This window comes from Chrysemys picta, chromosome 12, assembly GCF_011386835.1.
Source record: "Chrysemys picta bellii isolate R12L10 chromosome 12, ASM1138683v2, whole genome shotgun sequence".
Classification (NCBI taxonomy): Eukaryota; Metazoa; Chordata; order Testudines; family Emydidae; genus Chrysemys; species Chrysemys picta.
In genome coordinates this window covers 3,542,073-3,566,382 of record NC_088802.1, presented here as the reverse complement: position 1 = coordinate 3,566,382, position 24,310 = coordinate 3,542,073, and the positions used below count along the sequence as shown (strand labels likewise).

The 24,310-nt window shown below is 49.4% G+C and overlaps 1 protein-coding gene across 1 annotated transcript; it reads right to left on the bottom strand.

Annotated features, from left to right (window-relative positions):
- Positions 1 to 6: 6 nt before the first annotated feature.
- On the bottom strand, positions 7 to 23,153 carry LOC101931951 (E3 ubiquitin-protein ligase TRIM15-like). The gene is made up of 8 exons (XM_065564131.1): positions 22,594 to 23,153; positions 17,801 to 18,212; positions 13,728 to 13,823; positions 9,514 to 9,744; positions 8,718 to 8,740; positions 4,283 to 4,398; positions 2,988 to 3,020; positions 7 to 577 (listed from the first exon to the last, which is right to left on the bottom strand). Exons 4-8 carry the CDS (start codon positions 9,640 to 9,642, stop codon positions 57 to 59), a joined length of 822 nt encoding a protein of 273 aa, XP_065420203.1. The 5' UTR covers positions 9,643 to 9,744; positions 13,728 to 13,823; positions 17,801 to 18,212; positions 22,594 to 23,153; the 3' UTR covers positions 7 to 56.
- Between the last annotated feature and the right edge of the window lie 1,157 nt (positions 23,154 to 24,310).

The following is a 24,310-nucleotide window of genomic DNA, read 5'->3' as shown; positions in this document are numbered from 1 at the left end:
CCTGTCTGGCTGGGCTGGCTGAGTCCTGCAGGTCCTAGAGATCAGGGGGGTGGGGGCTAGAGGAGCCGCACACTACCAATACCTGCACAGAAGAACGGGCGGATTCTCTCCCCGGCGAAAGAGGCCGGCGGGAAAGTGAATATCGGGTCCCCGGTACCAGCATCGAAAAACGCCACCTTCCCCCGTTCATAGTCCAGATACACCCGGATCCTGCGGGGTCCCCGGCCCGGGGGGAAGGTGAGGAGCTGCCAAGGGGACGTGAGAGCCCAGTACCGATCTCCCCAGCACCGCACAGCCCAGAGCCCCCCCTCAGGGTTAAGGCTGATCCGTCCCTTCCTGCTCACAGACTCTCTGGCCACCCCCACATCACAGACTCCCCCCCACTCCACCTCCACCTCCACCTCCCAGTAATGTCGGCCCGAGGTGAATCCCTCACAGCCCAGCACGCAGGGCTCAGTGTCAAATCTCTCCGGGCTGTTGGGCAGATCCTGCCATGTGTCTCCCCATCTCACACTTCTCTGATCCGCAGACACGATGAGGTCGGGATTGGCTGTGTTTGGATCCAGAGTCACGTTCGCTGCAGAAAGAGAATCAGAGCGTGAGGGCAGAGCTCAGCCCTGGGGCAGGGTCTGATCGTGTCAGTGACAGAACCTGCCCCGGCTGGGGAGTGAACCAGGCAACCTCCTGCCTCCAGGATTTACCCAGCTGTGCATGGGGAGCAGCGCTGAGATCTCAGCCATGGGCAGGGGGGATTCACACCCTGACAGAGCCAGTTCAGGGACAGAGTGAAAGGATCAGCTCCGCTGAGCCAGGCCCCCAGACCCAGCGTCTGAGTCTCAGTGATTCCATCCTTGTGCTTGGGGGAAAGACAAGGGGGGTTAGAGGGAGGTGGGTTTAAGGCACCTGTGTCCTTCCTTTAGTCTCCCTGGCCCCTAGTTCCAGGGGCCTCAGGGCTGCAAAGCAGAGAGCAGCCAGAGTGTGATGCCTCCTGTCTATGCCCCCAGCAGAGGGGTCCCTTGGGGAGGGCTAATCGGGGCGACCGCTCTGGGCCCTGCGCTTTGGGGGGCTCCACGGGCCAGTGCGATTGGCTGTCGCTGTCGCTCCCCGAAGAGATGAATCCGTCACTTCCACCACGGACCCCGCAGTCCCCTAGGGACAGCCCTGGCCCCCAGCATCGCCCCCAACCCACTCCTACAATAACAGCTGGGAGCAGAGTTGCTGAGGAGCCCCTGTGCCAACTTCACATGGATGGGGGGGGGGGGGCTCCCTTGCACAGGAGCTATTTTCTGGGGACTGTTTCTAGGCACATTAAGGCCCCTTTGCTCTGACAGAGCAGCACAAAAGGGCCTGACAATCAGGCCCTGGAATCTTTCCCCACCTGCACCCACCTCTCCCCACAGATGTGATTAGAGATCCCGGCATCATAGGAGGCTCCCAGCAGATTACAGGGAATCCAACGTCCCCCTGTCCCATGATGCGACTCTGCACAGCCCGTCTCCTTGCAGAGCCCCCCCCCTAACGATCAGCCAGCTGAGCACTAGAAAACCTGCTTTTACAGAGACCCCCCTGACCTCCCAGGACTGTGTGTAGCTGCGGGGGGGTGAGGACACCACACACTTACTGAAGGGCTGCTTGTCTTGTGCTGGTCTATTGGGACTTTCCAAACTCCTCACTGCTGGCCCCAAGGCCATGCAATGGCTAATACAGTATTGCCGACTTCAAGGGATCAAATCTCATGAGATTGGCCCAAAAATCATGACATGTTTAAAATATTGTGGTTTCTAGGTCAGTCTCTGGATGTTTGAACTCCCCTGGCCCCTCCCCAGGGTGTGCGCATGTGACAATCAGTGTCGCCCACTCTCCCACGTCCTGGAGAAGGGGATTTTGGCTCCTGCTGCAGGAGCTCTCACCCCACATCTGCCCATCTCCTGCCCGGCAATTAATCCTGTTCCCCAGCCCCCATCAGTTCTGTCCCCATTCAACCCCCTGCAATTCAGTCCCCCAGTCCCCATCATCACCGCCCCATCAGTTCAGCACTCCTACCCCACTGCCCTCAGTTCACCCTGCCAGCACTCACCCTATCTGCTCAGAACCCACCAGCAATACAGCCCCCCAGCCCATCAGCCCCCCCGCTCACTTCAGGCCCCCTGCAGCCCCCAGGCCATAATAAACCCTCTCAGCCCCACCTCTGCTCCTCCTGGGGTTCTTCACCCTCCCTAGGCCTGGGGGCTACAGTGGGGGCCCCTCTCCCACTTCCCAGGGGAGCAGCTGTACTGGGGTGGTGACAGCGGGAGCCCCAGCCGCGCCCAGGGCAGCTGACAGGATTTCAATGTAAAATGAAGCCTCATTTTTAGAACTCTCAAATGTCGGGATTTTTTTTCAGCCACAGCTGAGAGTTCTATAGCGAGATCATGAGTGAGGCTTATTTTACTCAGAAATTGCATCTCTCTCGCTCAATTTGTGAGAGTTGGCATGTCTGCTAATAGGTGATGTCTACCTAACCCCTTCTGACATTTTTAACATTTTTTCTTTTGACTTACAAACTAGAGAGAGAGGAAACAGAAATGTCTATTTTTCTATGTTGAATTTTCCCATTCTTCATTGCACCACTTGTGCATTTGCTAATAATAATAATATTGCCAGGGGATGTGATGCATGGGCATAAAGAGTTCTGAGAATGAGGTGAGATGTTCCTCTCTGATTTTCCAAAAGGCTCATTTTTAAATTCTTAGATCTACGGAGATCCACTGCTCACCTCCTCTCCTGCACCCCAGCCCATCTGGTTAACCCAACCACTAGTTACAAAGTCTAAGAGAGGAAAGAATCGACTTTTCTGTTTTTAGGAAAGATCTGGGCAGCCACCAGTAATATGTTGCTCAGCTCCTGTCAAATGCAAACTTGAAACAAAACCTGAACTATGGTGCTGCCAATGAGCCACCATAATTCATAGGAAACTTTTCACTCCCCCTTTGATCCCAGAAATTTACCTTTGTCCCACTGAGGTTTAGATGACAGTGAGTCTAGAGGAAGAAAAGGGTGAAAAAGATGAAATGTCAGGTTGTCATGGTTAGGGATATATTCACATTGTTAATGTTCTAACACAAAAGCAAAATGAAAAGAAAACAAACTTTATGCAGTTCTAGTTAAGGAGGTTAAGTGCAATTCAGACCAATACAAATCGTTACACACATCACTAAAAAATAACCACAAACATTAAAAACTAAGGACATGACCTAAGGTTACACGACAGACCCACAGATGTTTTACCAGCAATTACACACCTGTGGCTGGCCCATGACACTCGACTTGGACTCGCAGGGCTCGGGCACTGGGGCTGTTTCATTGCGGTGTAGATGCTCAGGCTTGGGCAGAGGCCTGGGCTCTAGGACCCTGCGATGGGAGGGGGTCACAGAGCCCCGGTTCCAGCCCGAGCCCGAACCTCGTGAGCCGGAGTCAGGGGACACGGGCCAGCCACAGATGTTTAATTGCTGTGTAGAGAAACCCTCTGAAACCAACACATCATTCACAGACAGACCCACACACAGACACTTTTTCACTGATTAGCATTCAATCAACTTTACATCATAGGACCTAATCACATCAGCCACACCATCAGGGGCTCGTTCACCTGCACATCTACCAATGTGATATATGCCATCATGTGCCAGCAATGCCCCTCTGCCATGTACATTGGCCAAACCGGACAGTCTCTCCGCAAAAGAATTAATGGACACAAATCTGACATCAGGAATCAAAATACTCAAAAACCAGTGGGAGAACACTTTAACCTGTCTGGTCATTCAGTGACAGACCTGCGGGTGGCTATATTACAACAGAAAAACTTCAAAAACAGACTCCAAGGAGAGACTGCTGAGCTGGAATTGATATGTAAACTAGACACAATCAACTCCGGATTGAATAAGGACTGGGAATGGCTGAGCCATTACAAACATTGAATCTATCTCCCCTTGTAAGTATTCTCACACTTCTAATCAACCTGTCTGTACTGGGCTAGCTTGATTATCACTTCAAAAGTCTTTTTTCTCTTACTTAATTGGCCTCTCAGAGTTGGTAAGACAACTCCCACCTGTTCATGCTCTCTGTATGTGTGTATATATCTCTCCTCAATATTTATTCCATTCTGTATGCATCCAAAGAAGTGGGCTGTAGTCCACGAAAGCTTATGCTCTAATAAATTTGTTAGTCTCTAAGGTGCCACAAGTACTCCTGTTCTTTTTACGGATACAGACTAACACGGCTGCTACTCTGAAACCTTTATTACCTGTGAATTTCTTCATTATGGTCTCCATAGGTGCATTTCCTTGAGAAGATTCCCAGATTCTCCATTTCAGGTCAGAAGAAAAGGCCACTGGGTTCTGAAACTTCTCCCTCTCGCATCTGAAGAACAACCCAGTGTTACTCGCTGTGGAGTTCGGTCATATTTGTGTTTTACTAAAATGTGTTTTACTCTAGTGGATGGTTGTAGCTCAGCAGACCCTGGAGGATTAAAGTCTCTGTTGCCCCAGGAATAGGTCCAATCCCAGCTTGGACACTACAAGCTTCCCCTTCATTTTGGTGAGACCGATATTGGAAAACTGCCTCCAGTTCTGGTGTCCCCATTTTAAAATGGAGGTTGAGAAAGTGGAGACGGTGCAGAGAAGACCCACAAAACTGATTTGAGGGCTGGTAAAAATGCCTTGCACTGAGAGAACCCTGGCACTTGAGTGTGGGGTATAAATACCGTCATGAGGAGAACAGACTTGGTACTAAAGGGCTCCTCAGTTTAGCAGACAAAGGCATAACAAGGACCAATTGCTGGAAACTGAAGCCAGAGAAATTCCAATGGGAAATCAGACAGACATTGTTAAGAGTGCGGGTGGATTAACCATTGGAAGAAAATGACAAGGGAAGTGGTGGATTCTCCATCTCTTGACAGGGGCTCCGGAACACGGGGGCCGTGGCCCCATCACTTTTAAAAGTGGGACAGCTCTGCTCTCTGCCTTTGTACCTGCCTTAAAGGCAGGTGATTGGGGGAGGGGGTGGAGAGGAGCGATCAGGGGGCGGGGTCTCGGGGGAAGAAGCAGACCAGGGCTGGGGCCATGGTTTGGGCACCGCTGCCCCCCCCCCCCCCACTTCTAGGGAGCGTGAGGAGTTACTGTCTGTTGATGTCTTTAAATCTAGACTGACTGGCTTTCTGGAAGGTGCTTTAGTCAACACACGTTAGGATTTAGTCGAATTCAAGTGATTGGGCTGAATACAGGAATAACTGGGTGAAATTTAGGGACCTGTGATACAGAGGCACCAACTCCAGAAAAAAAATTGTGGGTGCTCAGCACCCACCAGCAGCCCCATAGATCAGCTTTCTCCCCTCCCCCCCAGTGCCTCCCGCCCGCTAGCTGGCCCTGACGATCAGCTCCTCCCTCTGCCTCCCACCCACCGGGGATCAGTTGTTCAGCAGCAGGCAGGAGGTGCTGGGGGGAGGGGAGGAGCAAGGGTGGGAAGAGGCGGGGCCTTGGGGGAAGGGGATGAGTGGGGGCAGGGCCGGGGCCGAGCAGGGGTCTAACACCCACAGGGAAATGAGAAAGTCGGAGCCTGTGCTGTGATATACAGGAGGTCAAATGTGATGATCTTACAGTTGTTTTTGGCATTCAACTTTATGCATTTATGAAACTCAGTAATATCATGGGGCAATGAGTTCCACAGGTTAATAATGTATTGTGTAATGAAAAAACAGTATTTCCTTTTCTCAGTGTTACACTAGTTGCCTTTCAGTTGCACTGAACGTCCCCTCAGTCTTTGTGAGTGTGGGTAAGCAGGATCCCCTGACTTATATCCTATACACCATTTAAGGGAGATAATTAGTGACAATCCTTGTGGTGATGTAGATAGCCATCGTACCAGGACCTGGCGTAAGACCCACTAACCCATTTCAAAGATAATTTATGTTCTTATTTAGTTCTTTGGATACGTACAATGGTCAGTCCACTAGCACAGGGGTTCTCAGCTTACAAAGGCCAGCATGTGTCCACTCCACACTGAGGGACGGCAAACTACAGAATGAACTTGCACTGCCCGAGGGAGCCTTGAGCAGTGTGAGTTGGTGCAGTTCTGGGGGGCAGGGCTGGATCTGGGGGCAGGGCCGGCTTTAGGCCAATTCCACCAATTCCCCCGAATCGGGCCCTGCGCTTAAGAGGGCCCCGCGCCCAGTGGCAGGGTCGCCCAGAGTGGGGGGCAAGTGGCAGAGAATCCCTTCCCTAGCTAGAGGCACCTTTTTAATTTTTACTCACCCGGCGGCGCTCCAGGTCTTCGGCAGCGGGTCCTTCCTCGCTCCGGGTCTTTGGCGGCACTTTGGCGGCGGGTCCTTTAGTGCCGCCAAAGACCTGGAGTGAGTGAAAGACCCACCGCCAAAGACTAGGAGCGCAGGCCGGTGAGTACAAGCTCCACGTGTTTTTTTTAACTTTTTTTTTTTTTTTTTTTTAAGTCATCCCTGTCGGGGCCCCGTCGAAACTGTTCGAATCGGGCCCCGCACTTCCTAAAGCCGGCCCTGTCTGGGGGGAACTGGCTGACGCCTTCTATTACTGGTTCATCAATGGTTGGGAGAGGATTCATGTAACACAGCTGGGCGGGTCCCTGCCCGTAGGTGTCTGTGTCAGCGCAGGGCCTGTCAGGCTTGGAGCTTGACATCAGCATCACAGTCGAGAGGCAGCCCAGGTTGGGGATTTGGAGGGCTCAGCTATCTCACAGTCCAGGCTGCGCCCCGGGAACCCGTCACACTGATGTAAATCTCCCTTGTGGCCAATTAAACCGATTACTTCTTGTTCTGCCCTCAGCGGACTTGAAGAACAACTGATCAGCGCTCTCTGTAGAACAGCCTCAGACAGATTTGAAGACTGTTCGCAGGGTCTCCCTCAGTCTAGAGAAGAGAAGGCTCAACACCCCCATTTATTTCAACCTTTCCTCCCAGCTCATCCATTCTAAACCTCGGATCATTTCTGTTGCTCTTCTCTGAGCTCTCTCCAATTTTTCCACATCTTTCTTACAGTGCGGTGCCCAAAACTGGACACAGGATTCCAGCTGAGGCCTCACCCTGGCAAGAAGGGTGGAACAACGTCCTCCTGTGTCTTACATTGACACTCCTGTTAATACATCTGTGATGGGGTGTTTACCCCACATCAGCCCCCGAATGAGTGAAGGAAGCTGAGAAAGAGGAGATTAGTGAGACAGGCCACACATGTGTGGTTTAGGCCAGAGAAGCAACCCCTGATTGGACGATGAAGCTCAGCTGAGCAGGTGGGGGCTGGGCTAGTATAAAGCCAGGAAGCTGGCAACAGAAATTGGCTGTAGTGAGAAAGTCTGCAGCCCCCCTCTGTGCATTTGAACGGGAAAGAGGGAACCCAGAGAAAGAACAGCATGCTGGGAGCCTGGCCCTGGGGGAAGGGAGTACTTAGAATCACAGGGTTAAAAGGGACTGCCAGGGTCATGTAGCCTAACCCCTATAAGAGAGAAGGGCGGAGAATAAAGCCTATGGGAGGTGAGTAGGAAGCAGCCCAGGGAGCGAGCAGACCTTGCCTGCATGTGGTAGGGTCCCTGGGCTGGGCCCTGGAGCAGTGGGCGGATTCGAGTTCCCCAACCCGCCACTGATGGAGCGGCATTGCCTGGGCAGTGGGACCAGTGAGACTCTGGACCCCAGAAGGGGAAACCATTTAGTGACCTGGCTGGAGGCTGAGTCACGGAGAGGAAGCTGCAGCTCTTGGAGTGAGAGATGAGGCTGCAGAGTGAGAGAGAGACAACGGGGGAGAGACGGCAAGGGGAGGGGTTGGCCCTGGAAGAGAGCTAATCCCCCCAACAGCCAGGAGGAGGCACCACCTGCGGTGAATACAGCAACCTGGGATAACATCCCACAATGACATTTGCCTTTTTCACAAGAGCATCACACTGCCGACTCCTTCAATGTGTGATCCACTGGAACCCCCAGAAGTTTTTCCGCAGTCCTGCTGCCTAGCCAGTGATTCCCCATTTCGTAGTTGTACATTTGATTTTTCCTTCCAAAGTGCAGCACTTTGTCTTTATTCAATGTCCCCTTCAATTGATTTTAATCCTTCCTCCCTCCGCCCTGTGTCTCTTGTGTCTATTTAGACTGTAAACGCCCTGGGGCAGGGACTGTCTCTGTCTGTGTGTCTGTGCAGCACCCAGCATGTTGGGCCCTGGTTTTGCCTGGAGCCTCTAGGCACTGCCATAGTGCTACTGATAATAGCACATTATAAACTCCTTAGAGCTGGGAATGTCTCTTCCATCATATCTCTTGCCACGCCCAGCACACGGATAGAGCTCACTGCATAATAAGAAACAATTAACAAACAGCTCATTGAATAGTCATCAGATGGCCCTGACTTTCCATCCCTACCCACCTAGGTGAATTTGGAGTCTATGACCTAGAAATGAGAGACTCATCCTCCATCCCCAATCTCCTGAGGTCTCCATTCCACCAGCCACACTACAAATCAATACCCTGTCTATAAGTCAATGACTCTTTTCTCAGGCTGCTCTATTCTGGAGTCTAGTCAGAATAACAACAGCCCCAAGATTAGATTTAACAGAGGGAGATTGGGAACCAGCCCCACACTCTGCACTGCTGGACCATGGGGAGCCAGGTCTCATGTCCAAAATCCCTTCCCTGCATTGGGGAGTGAAAGGGAGAGTGAGAAGGAGCCACGTACCTGCTCAAGGTGCCTTTGATGTCCTAGAGGAGAAAGATAAAAGGAAATTCAGTCCCATCTCTCACACTAAGGATCCCTCCTGCTCTGGAAGGGACTCACTTTGTCTTCATAACTTGAGGTTCAAAGTGAAATTATTTGTTATTTATTAACACAAACAAAAACTTTGAATGTGTTGCCTTTGCTCCTTTGGAAAAGTGCTGTAAGTTCAGGATCTGGGCCCAGGAAGTTTCTACGTGGAAGCACACTAGCTCTTTGAACAACCACCCGGCACATGGAATCAGAGGGCTCAGTCTAGTGATGAATGAGGTTTAATATCACTCTGGATACTGTGTTATCCATATCAATAGCTGATCACTTTGAGTTTTGCTAAATGCTGGGTCTCAACGACATCTGGTGGCAGTGAGTTCCACAGTCTAATTACGTGATGTATGAAAAAGTGTTCAGTGGATCAGTTTTGAATTTGTCACCTTCTAATTTTATTGAATTTCCCTTTGTTCTTGCATTATGAGACAGGGAGAACAGAATTTGGAGTCTGCCATTTTTGGAGGAGTCTTCTCCCACTAGAGTTCAAATGCAATTTTTTTTTCCATTTAGGGCTTGATCCAATGCCCATTGTACTCAAGAAGTATATGTCCATTGACTTTACTGGGAATTTTATCAACCCCTTCAGGAAAAATAATGTATATTTTAGCAATACTCTTATGTTTGATCATTCACTCCTACACTCCAAAAGTGAAGGGTTAGGAGACTTTCTTGCCCTGAGAAAGGTTCTGGGGTGTTTCTAACACCGTCTCACCTGCAGGAAGTCACATGCTGGCTGCTGGCACTTCTGCTCCATCTCACTGATCAGGGAACTGAAAGAAGATATTTCCTCAGATAGTTTGGCAGCATAGTCAGTCCTCCCCTTTTCAATTTCCTTATTCATCTCTTCCAACTGGGCCAGCAGGAGTCGCTCTTGTTCCTCCAGAAACTGACGCAGTTGCTGAAATTCAGCCACAATCTTCTGCCTCCCAGTTTCCAGCTGTTTCTGAAATGAAGAGACACAAACAGGGAAAGCACAAGTCAAGGACAGGAACATGGAGTGAGTTATGGGACATTTTATAAAGCCTTATGTATGCACACGGGAGCATGTCATTGCAACCCCAGAGAATTTAACTCCTGATATTTTATTGAGAACAAACGCTATGCTCAATAGACAGATGATTTTACAATGGATTTTCAAGAATCCTAACGGGTGTTTAGAATATGAATGTATCTTGCATTATTAGGATATTCTGTTATCAGTGGCAGCTAGAAAACCAGATCCTTCAAACAACAGAAAGTACAGCAGGTGCGGGATCCAGGACTGGACAGGCAAGGTTACTTCTGGGGAGCAAACAGCAGAACCCAAATTCAGAAGCGCTAGACTTGAACTGGGGAACAGAGGCTCTCCACAAAATACACCTAGATGAATAGGGCCATGTTTCTAAAACAGGTTTAAAATTAGAGCAACAATTGCTCTGACGAGTTTTGAATGCACAGGTTAGGATACATACATTTTGTCACATCATAAATCTCCAATTTTATCCACAGAGGGATTCTGAGCACAAACTGGGTGACTGGCAAGACACCTATTTGCATGTACAAATCTGCATCTGCAGGGCACTTAGAAACGTGTGCATGTGAACTGGACACAAGCCCACCAATTCATGCTCTTTCTGGAGCACTCTAGCTCCTGATACCCCAGGAGCAAGAAACTTACATCATATTTAGAACCCAGATCTTCTTCATGGCAACGTCTAGCAGCGATATCACTAGGGCCTGTTCCAAAGCTCACCACAATCAATAGGAGTCTTTCCAATGACTTCAGTAGGGTTTGGTGAGGTGTTAAGTGACCAGCCGTCCCTGGGGCAGCAGATTTCTCTAGTGGCTGCCCGCGCTATTCTGTTGTGGTTATTGTTCGAGGGCTTTCCCTTAACCCCGCCCCTGGTTCTTGTCACGCAGACAGAAAGCAGGAGACCAAAAGTCCAAAGCGCAGGCAATGCGATGTTTGCTGGGGTTAGTTCCAAGCAAGGATCTCCACAGCTCTACACGCCAGCAGAGACTTTACCCCGTGTCCCCCTTCCCGGCTCAGACGCCGCTGAGCCCTTACCCCACGTCCCCCTTCCCGGCTCCGATGCTGCAGAGCCTTTACCCCGTGACCCCCTTCCCAGCTCCGACGCCGCAGAGTGTTTACCCCACGTCCCCTGGTGACGTTATTGACAGAATCTGTAACTGTATAGATCATTGTTGCAACCAAAGTCCTGTAATGGCACCAAATCTTGTATAAAGGGGGTCAAATAAGGTGTCTAAGACAAGGTTATGGTTTGCTGGTTATGATTATGCTCTCTATATGTGTGTATCATTGTTGTAGTTGAAGTTATGAATATTGGCTCTACCCTGTCTGTATTTCAAACTTGTGCTGTGCTTCTGGGTGATACTCCAGACAAGTTAGTGTTAGCTCTGCCTAGCCTGCTTGATAGCCCATCAAGGACCATCAGCTATACAATTGACCCATTGAGAGAAGGCAGATGCACCTTGTGACTCAGCAAGGGATGCAGGGACATGCCTATGGACAGAACTCTGAGGTTTTTCCATGCCATGTGCTGGACAGCTTGTCCTTGGGACAAAGAAAGCAGAGACCACATGGCAAGAGACTATTAAAAGCTGCTGCAGCTCCTCCATCTTGTCTTCAGTCCTGCTTCTTACCTCTGGAGGAACTTTGCTACAAACTCTACACAAAGGACTGAGGACCCATCCCAGCTGGGGATGTTCCAGAGACTTGATTTGAACCTGCAGTTTATTCCATCACTGCTACAAGCCTGAACCAAGAACTCTGCCATTACTGTATGTTATTGATTCCATTTAACCAGTTCTAGCTCCACCTATATCTTTTTTTCCCTTTTATGAATAAACCTTTAGATTCTAAAGGATTGGCGACAGCGTGATTTGTGGGTAAGATCTGATTTGTATATTGACCTGGGTTTGGGGCTTGGTCCTTTGGGATCAGGAGAACCTTTTTCTTTGACTGGGGTATTGGTTTTCATAGCCATTTGTCCCCATAACGAGTGGCACTGGTGGTGATACTGGGAAACTGGAGTGTCTAAGGGAATTGCTTGTGTGACTTGTGGTTAACCAGTGGGGTGAGACCGAAGTCCTCTCTGGCTGGCTGGTTTGGTTTGCCTTAGAGGTGGAAAAACCCAGCATGGGGTTTTAACTGCCCTGCTTTAAGCTGTTTGTCCTGAATTGACACTCTCAGTTGGGTCCCACCTGAACGAGCATCATTACATCCCCCTTCCCAGCTCCGACACCACAGAGCCTTGCCTGTGTTCCCCATTTCCTCCTTCTCAGCAGGTCCAAATATACCTGCAGTGCGCGCCCCTAGTCACTCCCCTTACAACTTGTGGTCATGTTCCGTTCTGGAGGGTCGGGAGTCTGGGGTCTTCATCCCACCTCTTCTGTACCCCAGGGGAGGGGTGAGGAGTGAGGTTGTGTCCTGGACAAGGCCAGGATTTTCTTTGGTTTTTAGTGGTTCTTATGTCTCCCCCCCCCCCCCCCCCCCAATTCCCCTTTGCCCCTCGTAACTGGTTGCTTGACCTTGGCTTGAGAGAGGAGCCAGGCAGCCTTCCAGTGTGTGCTCATATTTAAAAATTTTATTGAAACTAATGTTAAAAATTTATATAATACATAGGTTGGGAAAAGAGAGTGTCTGTACATCTGGGTATAGTGCTTAGATTACCCACAAATATAAAGTTAGTTTTTAAAAGTCACCTTGTAACACTTTCTCTGTTCTTATCCGTTCCCATCATATTAACAAACCCATCTGGCCAGGCAGAAGCAACACACAGTGTCTTTGTCCTTCACACACATTAGTAAGGATGTCAGAATATCTAAAGTCAAACCCAAAATTCTATCTCAGGCTCACAAACAGGCTTATATGCTAACAGTTACGTCCCTTGAAAGTAAAGCCAAAAAATGGGGGAGGAATTTGCAAAAAAAAAAAAAAAAAAAAATGAAATTTCAAAGTTGTTTCCATTTTTCAGTGTTCAAAATGGAACAACTTTTCATTTGTTTGAAAAATATCATGAAATAACTTGAAAAAAAATCACATTTCTGTTTCCCCTTTTTTCTAAAATGTAAGAAAATGTCCACCACCCCATTTGTTCCTTTTATTCCATTCTCTCTGGAACGCTTCAAAAGTTCTCCCATTTTAGAAAAATTGGCAAAAAGAAAAAGGAAAATCTAGGAGAAAAAAACTGGAAATTATTCATGCTGTTGTATTTAGTGGCAAAAGGGAGGAAATGGGGAAACAAAAGGATAAAGAAAATAAATTCAAAATTCTGAAAAAAATTAAAAAAAAACAAAAAACAAAAAACCCAGGAGTACTTGTGGCACCTTAGAGACTAACGAATTTATTAGAGCATAAGCTTTCGTGGGCTAGAACCCACTTCATCGGATGCTACATACTCCTGTTCTTTTTGCAGATACAGACTAACACGGCTGCTACTCTGAAAAAAATTCAGCTTTTTAAAACCAAAATGAAAACTTCAGTTTGAAGTGAAACTAAATATTTTTGTTCATTCTGAAATTTCCTGTCCAAAAATGGTTTTTAATTTAATTTATTTATTTGCAAAAGACATTTTTCCATGAAAAAAATTGTTTCCTACTAAATCCCATTTTCCTACAGGACTTTTTTGTGGTTGAATTTTGACCAGCTCTAGTTGAAAGACTAAAGGAGAAACTACTGTTAGCTAAACAAATTACACTCACATTATCAATGGAAATATCTGGATTATTAAAACTTTCCCTAATGCTCCATTTTCCTGTTTATAGTCAATTAAAGCAGAACAGTTTTTCTTTCCAATGCAAATAAATAAGTAACAATCTTTCATGGAAGGGAAGATGTTTCTCACTATTCTTCTTCTGTTAGACTAAGCAGAGTATCAATAATGTCCCTGCGCACATTTGTCTCTGAGTAAGAACGGCACCTACCAGTAGTTCCTGGCTTGTATTTTCCCCACTTGATTTATACGACAGAATCTCGTCTCTCTCTTGCTTCAAACTCTTCAAATGGCTCCGAATTTGTTCCTAACAAAAGAAAAAATGGTTTAGTTTCAGTTGCTTTTGGAGGATTTCCCCCCATTTTATTTATAGTTGCAAGAATATCAAATACATAATAAAATGGGTGAGTGCTCCAGCCACATGACTATACAGTCCTTCTCACGTTTGCAGTCTCTCTCTCCTGCAAATGACTCTCTAAGCCCTGGTCTACACTATGGGGGGTTTAGGACGAATTTAGCCACGTTAGGTCAATTTTATAATGAATGCGTCCACACAACCAACCCCGTTCCGTTGACCTAAAGGGCTCTTAAAATCGATTTCTGTACTCCTCCCCGACGAGGGGAGTAGCACTAAAATCGACGTTGCTGGGTTGAATTTGGGGTAGTGCGGACGCAAATCGACAGTATTGGCCTCCAGGAGCTATCCCAGAGTGCTCCTTTGTGACCGCTCTGGACAGCACTTTGAACTCCGATGCACTAGCCAGGCACACAGGAAAAGCCCCGGGAACTTTTGAATTTCATTTCTTGTTTGATCAGCGTGACGAGCTCAGCAGCACAGGTGACCATGCAGTCCCCCCAGCATCGCAAACAAGCTCCAGCATGGACCAAAAGGGGGACACTGGATCTGATCGCTGTATGGGGAGAAGCATCTGTGCAAGCCAAACTCCGATCAAAAAGAAGAAATGCAAATATATGTGCCAAAATCTCACAGGGTATGTTGGACAGAGGCTACAACAGGAACACACAGCAATGCCGTGTGAAAGCTAAGGAGCTCAGGCAAGCCTACCAAAAGATAAAGGAGACAAACGGTCGCTCCGGGTCAGAGCCCCATACATGCTGCTTCTATGACCAGCTGCAAAGCATTCTAGGTGTGGACCCTACCACCACCCCACCACTGTCCATGGACACCTGCAAGGGGGGAGTCTCACACAACAGGGAGGAGGATTTTGTGGAGGAGGAGGAGGAGGAGAATGCGCAGCAGGCAAGCAGTGAATCCGTTCTCCCTGGCAGGCAGGACCTTTTCATCACTCTGGAGCCAATACCCTCCCAAGGCGGGATCCCCGACCCTGAAGCCAGAGAAGGCACTTCTGGTGAGTGCATATTTGTAACTACAGTACAGGGTTTAAAAGCAATAGTGTTTAATGGTTAATTTGCCCTGCAGAATTGGGATGCATTCGCGGCCAGTACAGCTACTGGAAAAGTCTGTTAACGTGCCTGGGGGTGGAGCGGGAATCCTCCAGGGACATCTCCATGAAGCTCTCCTGAAGGTACTCTGAAAGCCTTTGCAGAAGGTTTCTGGGGAGGGCTGCCTTATCCCGTCCGCCATGGTAGGACACTTTACCACGCCAAGGCAGTAGCAAGTAGTCTGGAATCATTGCAGCACACAGCATGGCAGTGAATGGTCCTGGGGTTTGGTCGCATTCAAGCAACATTCGGTCTTTATCTTTCTGTGTCAGCCTCAGGAGAGTGATATCATTCATGGTCACTTGGCTGGAATAGGGGAATTTTTGTAAAGGACCCCGTTCATGCTCAGCTGTTTGCGCTTGGCTAAAAGGGATCATCCTGGAGAATAGCCACGCGACGGGGGGGAGGGGTGAAGGGATCACATTCCCACATGTTATGAAGGCGTTAGAAGCCAAACCCGCATACCCTTTGGCTTACCATGGCTGCCTGGAAACCGAATTCTGTTGCCCAGCCATGTGTGATTGTCACCATACTGGCAGGTGCTCAATATAAAAGGCAAAATGCGACCTTTACCTAAAGCACATGTGCTGTCTGCTGTGAATTGCTTGATTCACTGTGAAAGAGTCTCGCTTTTGCTCTCAGAAATGTATCTTCTTGAATTTTACTCTCCCTTTTTATCTCCCCCCAGGTGCAAATGTTTCTATGCTCCCCATATCATCTCCGTCCCTGAAGTTATTGCAGATTAGAAGGCGAAAAAACCGCACTCACGATGACATGTTTGCCAAGCTCATGCAGTCCTCCCGCACTAATAGGGCACAGCTTAATGCATGGAGGCATTCAGTGGCAGAGGCCAGGAAAGAATTAAGTGAGCGCGAAGAGTGGAGGCAGGACGCAATGCTGAGGCTAATGGGGGAGCAAATGGACATGATGAAGCGTTTGTTGGGGGAGCAAACAGACATGATGAAGCATCGGTTGGAGCTGCAGGAAAGCCAACAAAAGCACAGAACAGTGAAACAGCTTCAACAGGAGAGGTGGAGGGAGCCCTACCTCAGAATATCCCATAGAGAGGTGGCAGATCCCTGTTCAAATCCCTTCTCCTCACCAGGTGGAAGAGGGACTTGAACCAATGGTCTCCCATGTCCCAGGTGAATGCTCTAAACACTGGGCTAAAGACGATGAGGGAGAGCGTTCTGTGAGTGAACTCACCTGAGGGGCCTCAGGCCGCCTACCAGCTTAGGCCCCACACAGGAGTTAGGTGGCCTAAGGCTGATCTTCCCTGGGGCTTAGGTGGGAGACCGGCATCAGGATGCCTTGAGCGAGGCAGCAGTGCGCATGGCCAGGGGCAGAAACACAGGTGCTGAGGGAACTAGTTACTGAAAACACAGAGGCCGAGGGAGTTTAGGCACCGACAGGGCTCAGCAGGAGTTTTGTGAATGGCAGTGGAGGCTCCAACTGGGGTTTAGGCACCTAAGTAAATACTGTGAATCGAGGCCTCACTGACAGGGAAACTGAGCTAAGGACGGGGCTGGACTGAGGCTTCACTTCCTCGGTGCACATGTGTTCGCTCTGCTCATGTGCACTGCGAATTTTCTGAGCAGTCTCCGAACCACATTCGGGCATGGCAGGGCATGTTTTGATACATCACCGGTCTTGGCATTTCTAAGTGGACCTGAGAAATAATCTTCCCCCTCCTCCTACGCATAACCAATTCCTGACCCCCACCCCCCAAGCACTGGGATTGCCTGACAATGTAGGGGAGAGTCAGTGAGATGAGTCATAGGGACACAGTCCAAACAGAACTAACTCAATGACAGACACAAACTGTGGGCATGTGGCAGCTTTAATTCTTCTTTACCCCCCCTCCCCCGACCCCTACCCAAAAAGGGCAGCCGAGCTGCTTGATCCTTGTAACCACAGCGATTAATGAACATCCGTTACATTTTCAAGACTCCCTGCTATGAAAGGTATTTAACGTGCCTTGGTTTTTATTATGGAGAGGGACGAGAAGGAGAAAGGGGGGTGTTGCTTGGCTGAGGAGGAAAAGATGGTAAGAAATGGACATAATTCTTTCCCAGTTGCCAAGCCGGCGTGTTCTCCTCCCTGATCCTCCACCTCCTTCCCCTGAGATAACAGGACCCTGGATCTTCATTTTGAAAATATGGTCACCCTACTCGTGCCTCCGCAGATTTCAAGAAATCTGCTGGAATAGGCCAGGCCCCAGCAGTTGTCCCATCCTGTATGAGAACCAAACCCTGCTCCCCCCACCCTGCAACGATTAAAAGGAAACTCTGTGAGCTGGAACTTGTAGACTTTCCTGCCCCCACATGGATTTTTCCCTACACAGAGGATGACCTTGCTCTAGTCTAGGGCACACAAATCATACCCTGCTTTACATATCCTGGTACTATTAAAGCCATACAGCCCTGCTAGCGTGGGTGTAGTTACACCTGTATAACCGGGTGTAGCTTATTCCTGTATGGAAAGGGAAACAAGCGTTCCTGGCATCAGACACCTTTATACCAGTAAACTTGTATGCACACCGGTGGTTTTGCTGACATAACTCTTTTGTTTTTAGAAAGAAAAGAAAAAAAATCCCAGCCCTCCCCAACACAGATCAGTACAAAAACTATATGCAGAGCAGGCCTTAAAAACATGTCTCTCAACGTTCTTCTTGTATAACATCTTCTGCTTTTCTACCTTGTCATTGTAGGAAACTAGTTTCATTACATTGCTGGTTTTATAGTGCTCAGATGGCTGCTCTGATTGTTCGAGCAGGTCTGGGCTGGGAGGCACTTGCAATGCAAAATGACTAACTGTTACCTTGTAATCCAGGGCAGCCTCCTCGATAGGAAGCACGGAGTGGTCTTTGTGAGCGGGGGACCGTCTGCACACCACACAGATGGGGGTTTGATCCACTTCACAGAAGAGTTTCAAAAGTTCCTCATGTTTTTCACACGCTTTCTTCCCCCTCGGCTCTGGGAATTTTTTGGCTATTTCAACTACATTCCTCAGCTGCCGGTTGGGCTGGAATTCCCCTTCCCGGAAGAGTTCTCTGCACTGAGGGCAGGGATACCGGGGGAGACTTTGGACTCCTTGCAGTGCCGAACGATGCAGGATCGGCAGAAATTGTGCCCACACTCGAGAATCACCGGATCGTTAAAATAATCCCAGCAAATGGAACAGATAACAGTCTCTTGGAGATCTTTTACCCGGCTTCTTGTGGCCCCGGCACCTACGAGAAAGAGGAAAATAAATTTCACATTCACTTTGCTCAGAAATGTGTCTATCCCAGAGTGAAGCTGGCCTCCACCCTTCCTGCAGCTGCCTGCCTCCTGCCTCCTTGCTGATCTGTCCTGAATGTGTTCGCTGGAGCCTGGGACCCTTCAGTTCTGGAAAGGAGACAATATAAGGAGATAGGAGAGACATATATAATATATTGAACTCCTACATCTGTACAGATTAGACTTTAAACAAATATTTCCCCGTGCTGTGATAAACAGAATTAAGTAAATCGAGTCACTGAAGAGATACAAGCATTTCTAATTAAAAGAGCCGATCATATAATCCCTCATTCCATGCCCACAAAAACTTTATAGAGGCCAACAGTATTGGCAGAATTATGCCCCAAATATGCCATTATACTTTCCTTCAACCATCATAGTTAGAAATTATTTTTAAACATTTCATAGGTATTTCATAGGCATAGGTAAGTCGATCTAAGTCCACTTGTAGACAGCGCTAGGTCGATAGAAGAATTCTTCCATTCACCTAGCTACCCCCTCTCAGGGAGATGGATTACTGACGCTGATGGAAGAAGCCCTCCCATCAGCGTAGGTAATGTCTATCCTGAAGTGTTACAGAGGTGCAGCTGTGCCACTGTCGGGTTTCAAGTGTAGACAAACCCTAAGAAAATATCCTGACTCCATGTCACAAATTTCTCCTCCATCTGGAAACTGACTTGCAAGGTCTCAAAATCTGCTACTTCTCAGCAAATGGGTGACAGTATCTTCTAGGACAGTGGTTTTCAGACTGCGGGTCACGACCCAGTATTGGGTTGTGGAATGTAAGGCACTGGGTCACGGCGGCTTTGGTCAGGCGGGCCATTAAAAGTCCCATCGGCGGTGCTGCCCGGCTAACGCAGGCTAGTCCTTACCTGTTCTGGCACCGCGCTGCGCCCCGGAAGCGGCCAGCAGCAGGTCTGGCTCCTAGGTGGGAGGGGCCACAGGGCTCCGCACACTGCCCCTACCCCGAGCACTGACTCTGCACTACCATTGGCCAAAGGGAGCTGGGGGGGCAGTGCCTGGGGGGGGGCAGAGCCTGCAGGCGAGAGCCACATGGAGCTGCTTGTGTGCCTCCGCCTAGGAGCCGGATCTGCTGCTGGCCGCTTCCAGGGCACAGGGCAGTCCACAGTGCCAGGACAGGCAGGAAGCCTGCCTTAGCACCCCCACTGCGCTGCTGACTGAGAGCCCCTCATTCCCGGCCCCATCCCGCAGTCCTCACCCCCGCCCCAGCCCTGAGCCCCTCCCACACCCCAAACCCCTCATCCCCAGCTCCGGGTCACCAGAAAAAAAGTTTGAAAACCACTGTTCTAGAAAGACAGCTAATCTCTATTTAAAGCATCCAAGTGATGGAGAATCCACTACAATTGTTGCAATAATTAATTACTCTCATTGTTCAAAATTTGCACTTTATTTCCAGTTTGAATTCTTTGTGCTTGAAATTCCAGTCACTGAATCTTGTTCTGTCTTTGTCTGATAGATTAAAGACCCTCCAACAGCTTAACTGCAACAGGCCACAAGAAATGAGAGCCGGTGTAATCAGACTAGAGCTGGTTAAAACTTATTTTGTTAAAAAAAAGGCCTTTTAAAAAAAAATTTTTTGTGAACATTTTGTATTTTTGAAAATTTAATTTTAATGAAATTGGAAAATGAAAAAAATTGCTCTTTTTAAAAGTTTTTTGTTGTTCGTTTTCCCTTTTCCCGCCTGTCTCCCCTCCCTTTTTCAGCAGCAAATAGAAAAAGGAAGAACGCAGGGAAAAGGGGTATTAAAAAATTTTAATAAATGAAAAAGAGCTTTTTTCCAAATCTGCAAATCAAATTTTTATTTTTTGCAGTGTTTTAGCTGTGTTAGTCCCAGGATATTAGAGAGACAAGGTGGGTGATGTAATATCTTCTATTGGACTGACTTCTGTGGTGAAAGAAACAAGCTTTTGAACATACAAAGCTCTTCTTCCGGAAGTTTTGGTGTAAGCTTGGAAGCTTGTTTCTTTCACCAACAAAAATTGGTCCAATAAAAGACATCACCTCCCCCATCTTGTCTCTCTAAAATTTATTCTGACATTTTATTTTTTCCCCACAATTTCCTTTTCCATTTTTTGACCAGCTCTACATCTGGGCTTCACTGCCTAGGCACAGGTTAGAGGGAGCCAGAGAGATTTATTTACTAATCACCTCACCCAGACAGCCAGGGGTAAGATTTTTGTTTTTGCCGCCCCAAGCAAAAAAATCCCCCCCCCACCGCTTTTTTGGGCTTTTACACATTTGCACTTTGCAATGTCTTTTTGTTTTGTTTTCTGACTGTTTAAAATTAAAAAAAAATGAAAACAGAGAATTTGACCAACAAAGTTATGCAGCACATAACAATAGACATATCCGAGGGGGGGGAGTGGGAGGGGGCTGAAGAGGGGAGGGGGTGCAGATAAGGGGGGAACAGAAATGTAGGAGGGGGCAGAAGGAGGGTGTTAGGATATAGATATTCAAGACTGTCTGGCCTATAAGATATTCAAGCCTCACTGGCCTACACTTTAAGAATTTAGGTGTATTCTTATCATTTACCTCTAGTTCTAGAGCAGGGGTCGGCAACGTTCGGCACGCGGCTCGTCAGGGTAAGCACCCTGGTGGGCCGGGCCAGTTTATTTACCTGCTGACGCAGCAGGTTCGGCCAATCGCGGCCCCCTACTGGCCGCAGTTTGCCATCCCGGGCCAATGAGGGCGGTGAGAAGTGGCGCGGGTGAGCGATGTGCTGACCGCGGCTTCCCGCCACCCCCATTGGCCTGGGACGGCGAACCGCGGCCAGTGGGGGCCACGATCGGCCGAACCTGCCGCGTCAGCAGGTAAATAAACTGGCCCGGCCCGCTGGGGTGCTTACCCTGGCGAGCCACGTGCTGAACGTTGCCGACCCCTGTTCTAGAGGTATAAAAGAAAGAATCAAAATCACTGTCTGTCTGTGAAAGGGCCTTTTCTTACTGTGACAGTCTGAGGCCTGGTTCTTAGGCTAAGGCCTTCGGCTAAGCAGCAGAGACAGCCATAAACTGGGAAATGTACGGTCACATCCTCACATCCCAAACTAGTTACATGGAAATAAGGTGCTATTGGGCTGTTAGGAATACAATCCTGTCCTGATATTCCTATCGCCTCCAGAGAAAGGGAAGAGCCTAGAAGATGTAAAAGGGAATTTAGGTTAATAATTTTCTGTCTGGTAAGAACTCACTTATCAATAGACACAGCTGGAAAACCCTTATGTCTGTATAGATGTAGTTGTAAAACCCTTATGCCTGTATAAATGTAGTTGTGAAATCCTCACTTCTGTATTGTTTTGTATGTTTATTTGCATGGTCTCTGTCTGGTTCTGTAATTGTTTCTGTCTGCTGTATAATTAATTTTGTTGGGTGTAAACCAATTAAGGTGGTGGAATATAATTGGTTAGCTAATCATGTTACAATGTATTAGAATTGGTTAGGTAAATGTTAGTAAAATGATTGGTTAAGCTATAGCTAAGCAGAACTCAAGTTTTACTATATAGTCTGCAGTCAATCAGGAAGTGTGGGGGGGAATGGGAACAGGGACTGGGGGAATTGGGATCATGTTTTGTTAAGGGGGGGAACAGGGACACAGGCAAGGCTCTGTGGTGTCAGAGCTGGGAAGGGGGACACTAAGGAAAGAAACTGGAATCATGCTTGCTGGAAGTTCACCCCAAAAAATATCAAATTGTTTGCACCTTTGGACTTTGGGTATTGTTGCTCTCTGTTCATGCAAGAAGGACCAGGGAAGTGAGAGGGTGAAGGAATAAGCCCTGTAACAGGGGGGAAGGGGATGGGGTGCTGCAGGGAGAATGGGGCAATGCAGGGAAATGAGGGAAAATGTATGGGGCGGATGGGAACAGGGCTGCAATAGAGGGAAACTGAGTGGGGGTCACCATGAAGGAAAGGGGGGATGAGGGGAGGCTGGGGGGAGACTGAGAGCAAGAGCAGACTGGCTGGGGAAGGGAGAGAAACAGAGAAGGAAGCGAGGAGAATGAGAGATACAAGGGCAGCTCCCCCACCCCATGGGGCAGGAGGGGTGAGGGGCTGCCCCACCCAGCAGCCAGAGGGGAATTCTTTCACCACAAATATCACCCCCGGCACGCGCACATACACACAGCTCCCAGTTTAGTATTTTCAGACACACTCATGACTGGGGGGTCTGTCTCCTGGGTGCTCGGGGCTGGCAGCACCGGGCCCAGGCCAGGAATTGCAGCCAGCTCCGCTGGGAGCAGCCTGGAGCCAAACCCTCCCCTGCAGCCCGGGTGTGATGTGGGGGCACCGCTCCCGGGGGGGTGGGGGGGGTCTCTCTTACCTTCCCTCTGGGCTCGCCGGGGCGCATGGCTCTCGCCAGGAGCCTGGGAGCCAGAGTCATCGCAGTGCTGCAAGTCACTTTCTGCTGCTCCCATGCAGCTCCTCCCAGGTCCTAGCCATACAGTGACGCCGCCCCTGGAAACGTGCTGCCCCAAGCAGGTGTTTGCTTTGCTGGTGCCTAGAGCCGGCCCTGGCTGTAACTCCCGAGGTTACACACCGCCAAGCGCCTGTGTGCGCAGAAACTCCTCAGTTGCAGCGTTGCAAAAAATCCACCTTGAGAATCATAACCCTTAAAGCGCAGAGGGGCCAGCGCTGTATTTAGGGTGACCAGACGTCCCGATTTTAGGGGACTTGTCCCGTGTCCCGACCTTACATTGGTCTGGATGCACTTTGTCCTGATTTCCGGGCACCACTCACTTGTTCTTCCGGGCTGTAGCCGCACAAACAGCTCTCGCTCCCCTTTCGCTACCTTGGGTGTACTGAGCATGTCACTCGAACTGAGCATGCCCAGTAACCTTCGCTGTAGCCACTGCCCTCTCTCTGCCCTTACTTCTACTTGCGATTTGCTGCCTCCTCTTTGGGGGGTTTAAAAGGATTAAGGGGGGCAAATCGCAGCGGGGGGCTGTCAGGGTCTGAGCAGGGGGCAGAATTTTACTGGCCTGGGGGGTTCAAACTACTGTAGCTAGTGGCAGAAGAGGGGCTGAAGGGTAAAAATCGGTGGTGGGGGGTGAGAGCCGGGGTTAAGCGGGGGGGGGGGGTGAGAGCCGGGGTTAAGCGGGGGGGGGGGTGAGAGCCGGGGTTAAGCGGGGGGGGGGTGAGAGCCGGGGTTAAGCGGGGGGGGGGGGTGAGAGCCGGGGTTAAGCGGAGAGCCGGGGTTAAGCGGGGGGGGGGGAGAGCCGGGGTTAAGCGGGGGAGGGGTGACACTGCCAGACCCCGTGCGGGTACAAAACCCCCGTTTAGGGAGGGGGGGGGGACAGTGACCCCGTGGGATGAGCCACCCACTGTGCTCGCTAATCTAGGGGTGTGGGGGGGGGGGGGCAGAGGCTGTTTTTGTTGTTCTCACAGGGACGCTGCATGTCAGCCTCGGGGCAGGGGGCGGGTTCCTGGGACTGGGGTCTTAAAGGCACAGGCCTCCAATTCCTAGCCTGTCAAAGCTTAATCACCGCAGCTCCTCTCTATCCTATACAAGTGTTGCAGGGCCAGGGCCGCCCAGACGGGGGGGCCAAGTGGGGCAATTTTCCGCAGGGGCCCCCACGAATATGTCGGAGGCTGCCCCCGCCTCCGTCTTCCCCCGGTGTCTCAGCGTGCCGCGTCCGGGAGTGGCCCTGGCGCACTGCAGCGCGGTGGCTCCAACGCTGTCCGGGGCCGCTCCTGGTCGCAGCACGCTGAGGCTCCAGGAGAGGGGGTAAGCGCCATGGTAAGGGGTGGGGCACCCCCCCCGACCCCATCCTAACCATCACCATCACCCAGCAACAGCCCATTATGTAATTGCAAATGTATACATACCATTACAGCATTTAATGTTTTTAAATAATGTATTTAGTGTATTTTCAAATTATTACAAATTAATTTTTGAATGTATGTCACTGGTTATTTTTTACATTTCCAAATACATGTTACTATAGTATTGCAACTTTTTTTATGGAAGGGGCCCCCAAAATTGCTTTGCCCCAGGCCCCCTGAATCCTCTGGGCGGCCCTGTACACGGCTACGTTACT

Coding starts and splice junctions, on each gene's coding strand:
- LOC101931951 (XM_065564131.1), bottom strand. CDS start 9,642: ATGAATAAGGAAATTGAAAAGGGGAGGACTGACTATGCTGCCAAACTA. Junction 8,741..9,513: donor CAGCATGTGACTTCCTGCAG/GTGAGACGGTGT, acceptor TTTCTCCTCTAG/GACATCAAAGGCACCTTGAG. Junction 578..2,987: donor TAAACCTCAGTGGGACAAAG/GTAAATTTCTGG, acceptor CTCTTTCTGCAG/CGAACGTGACTCTGGATCCA.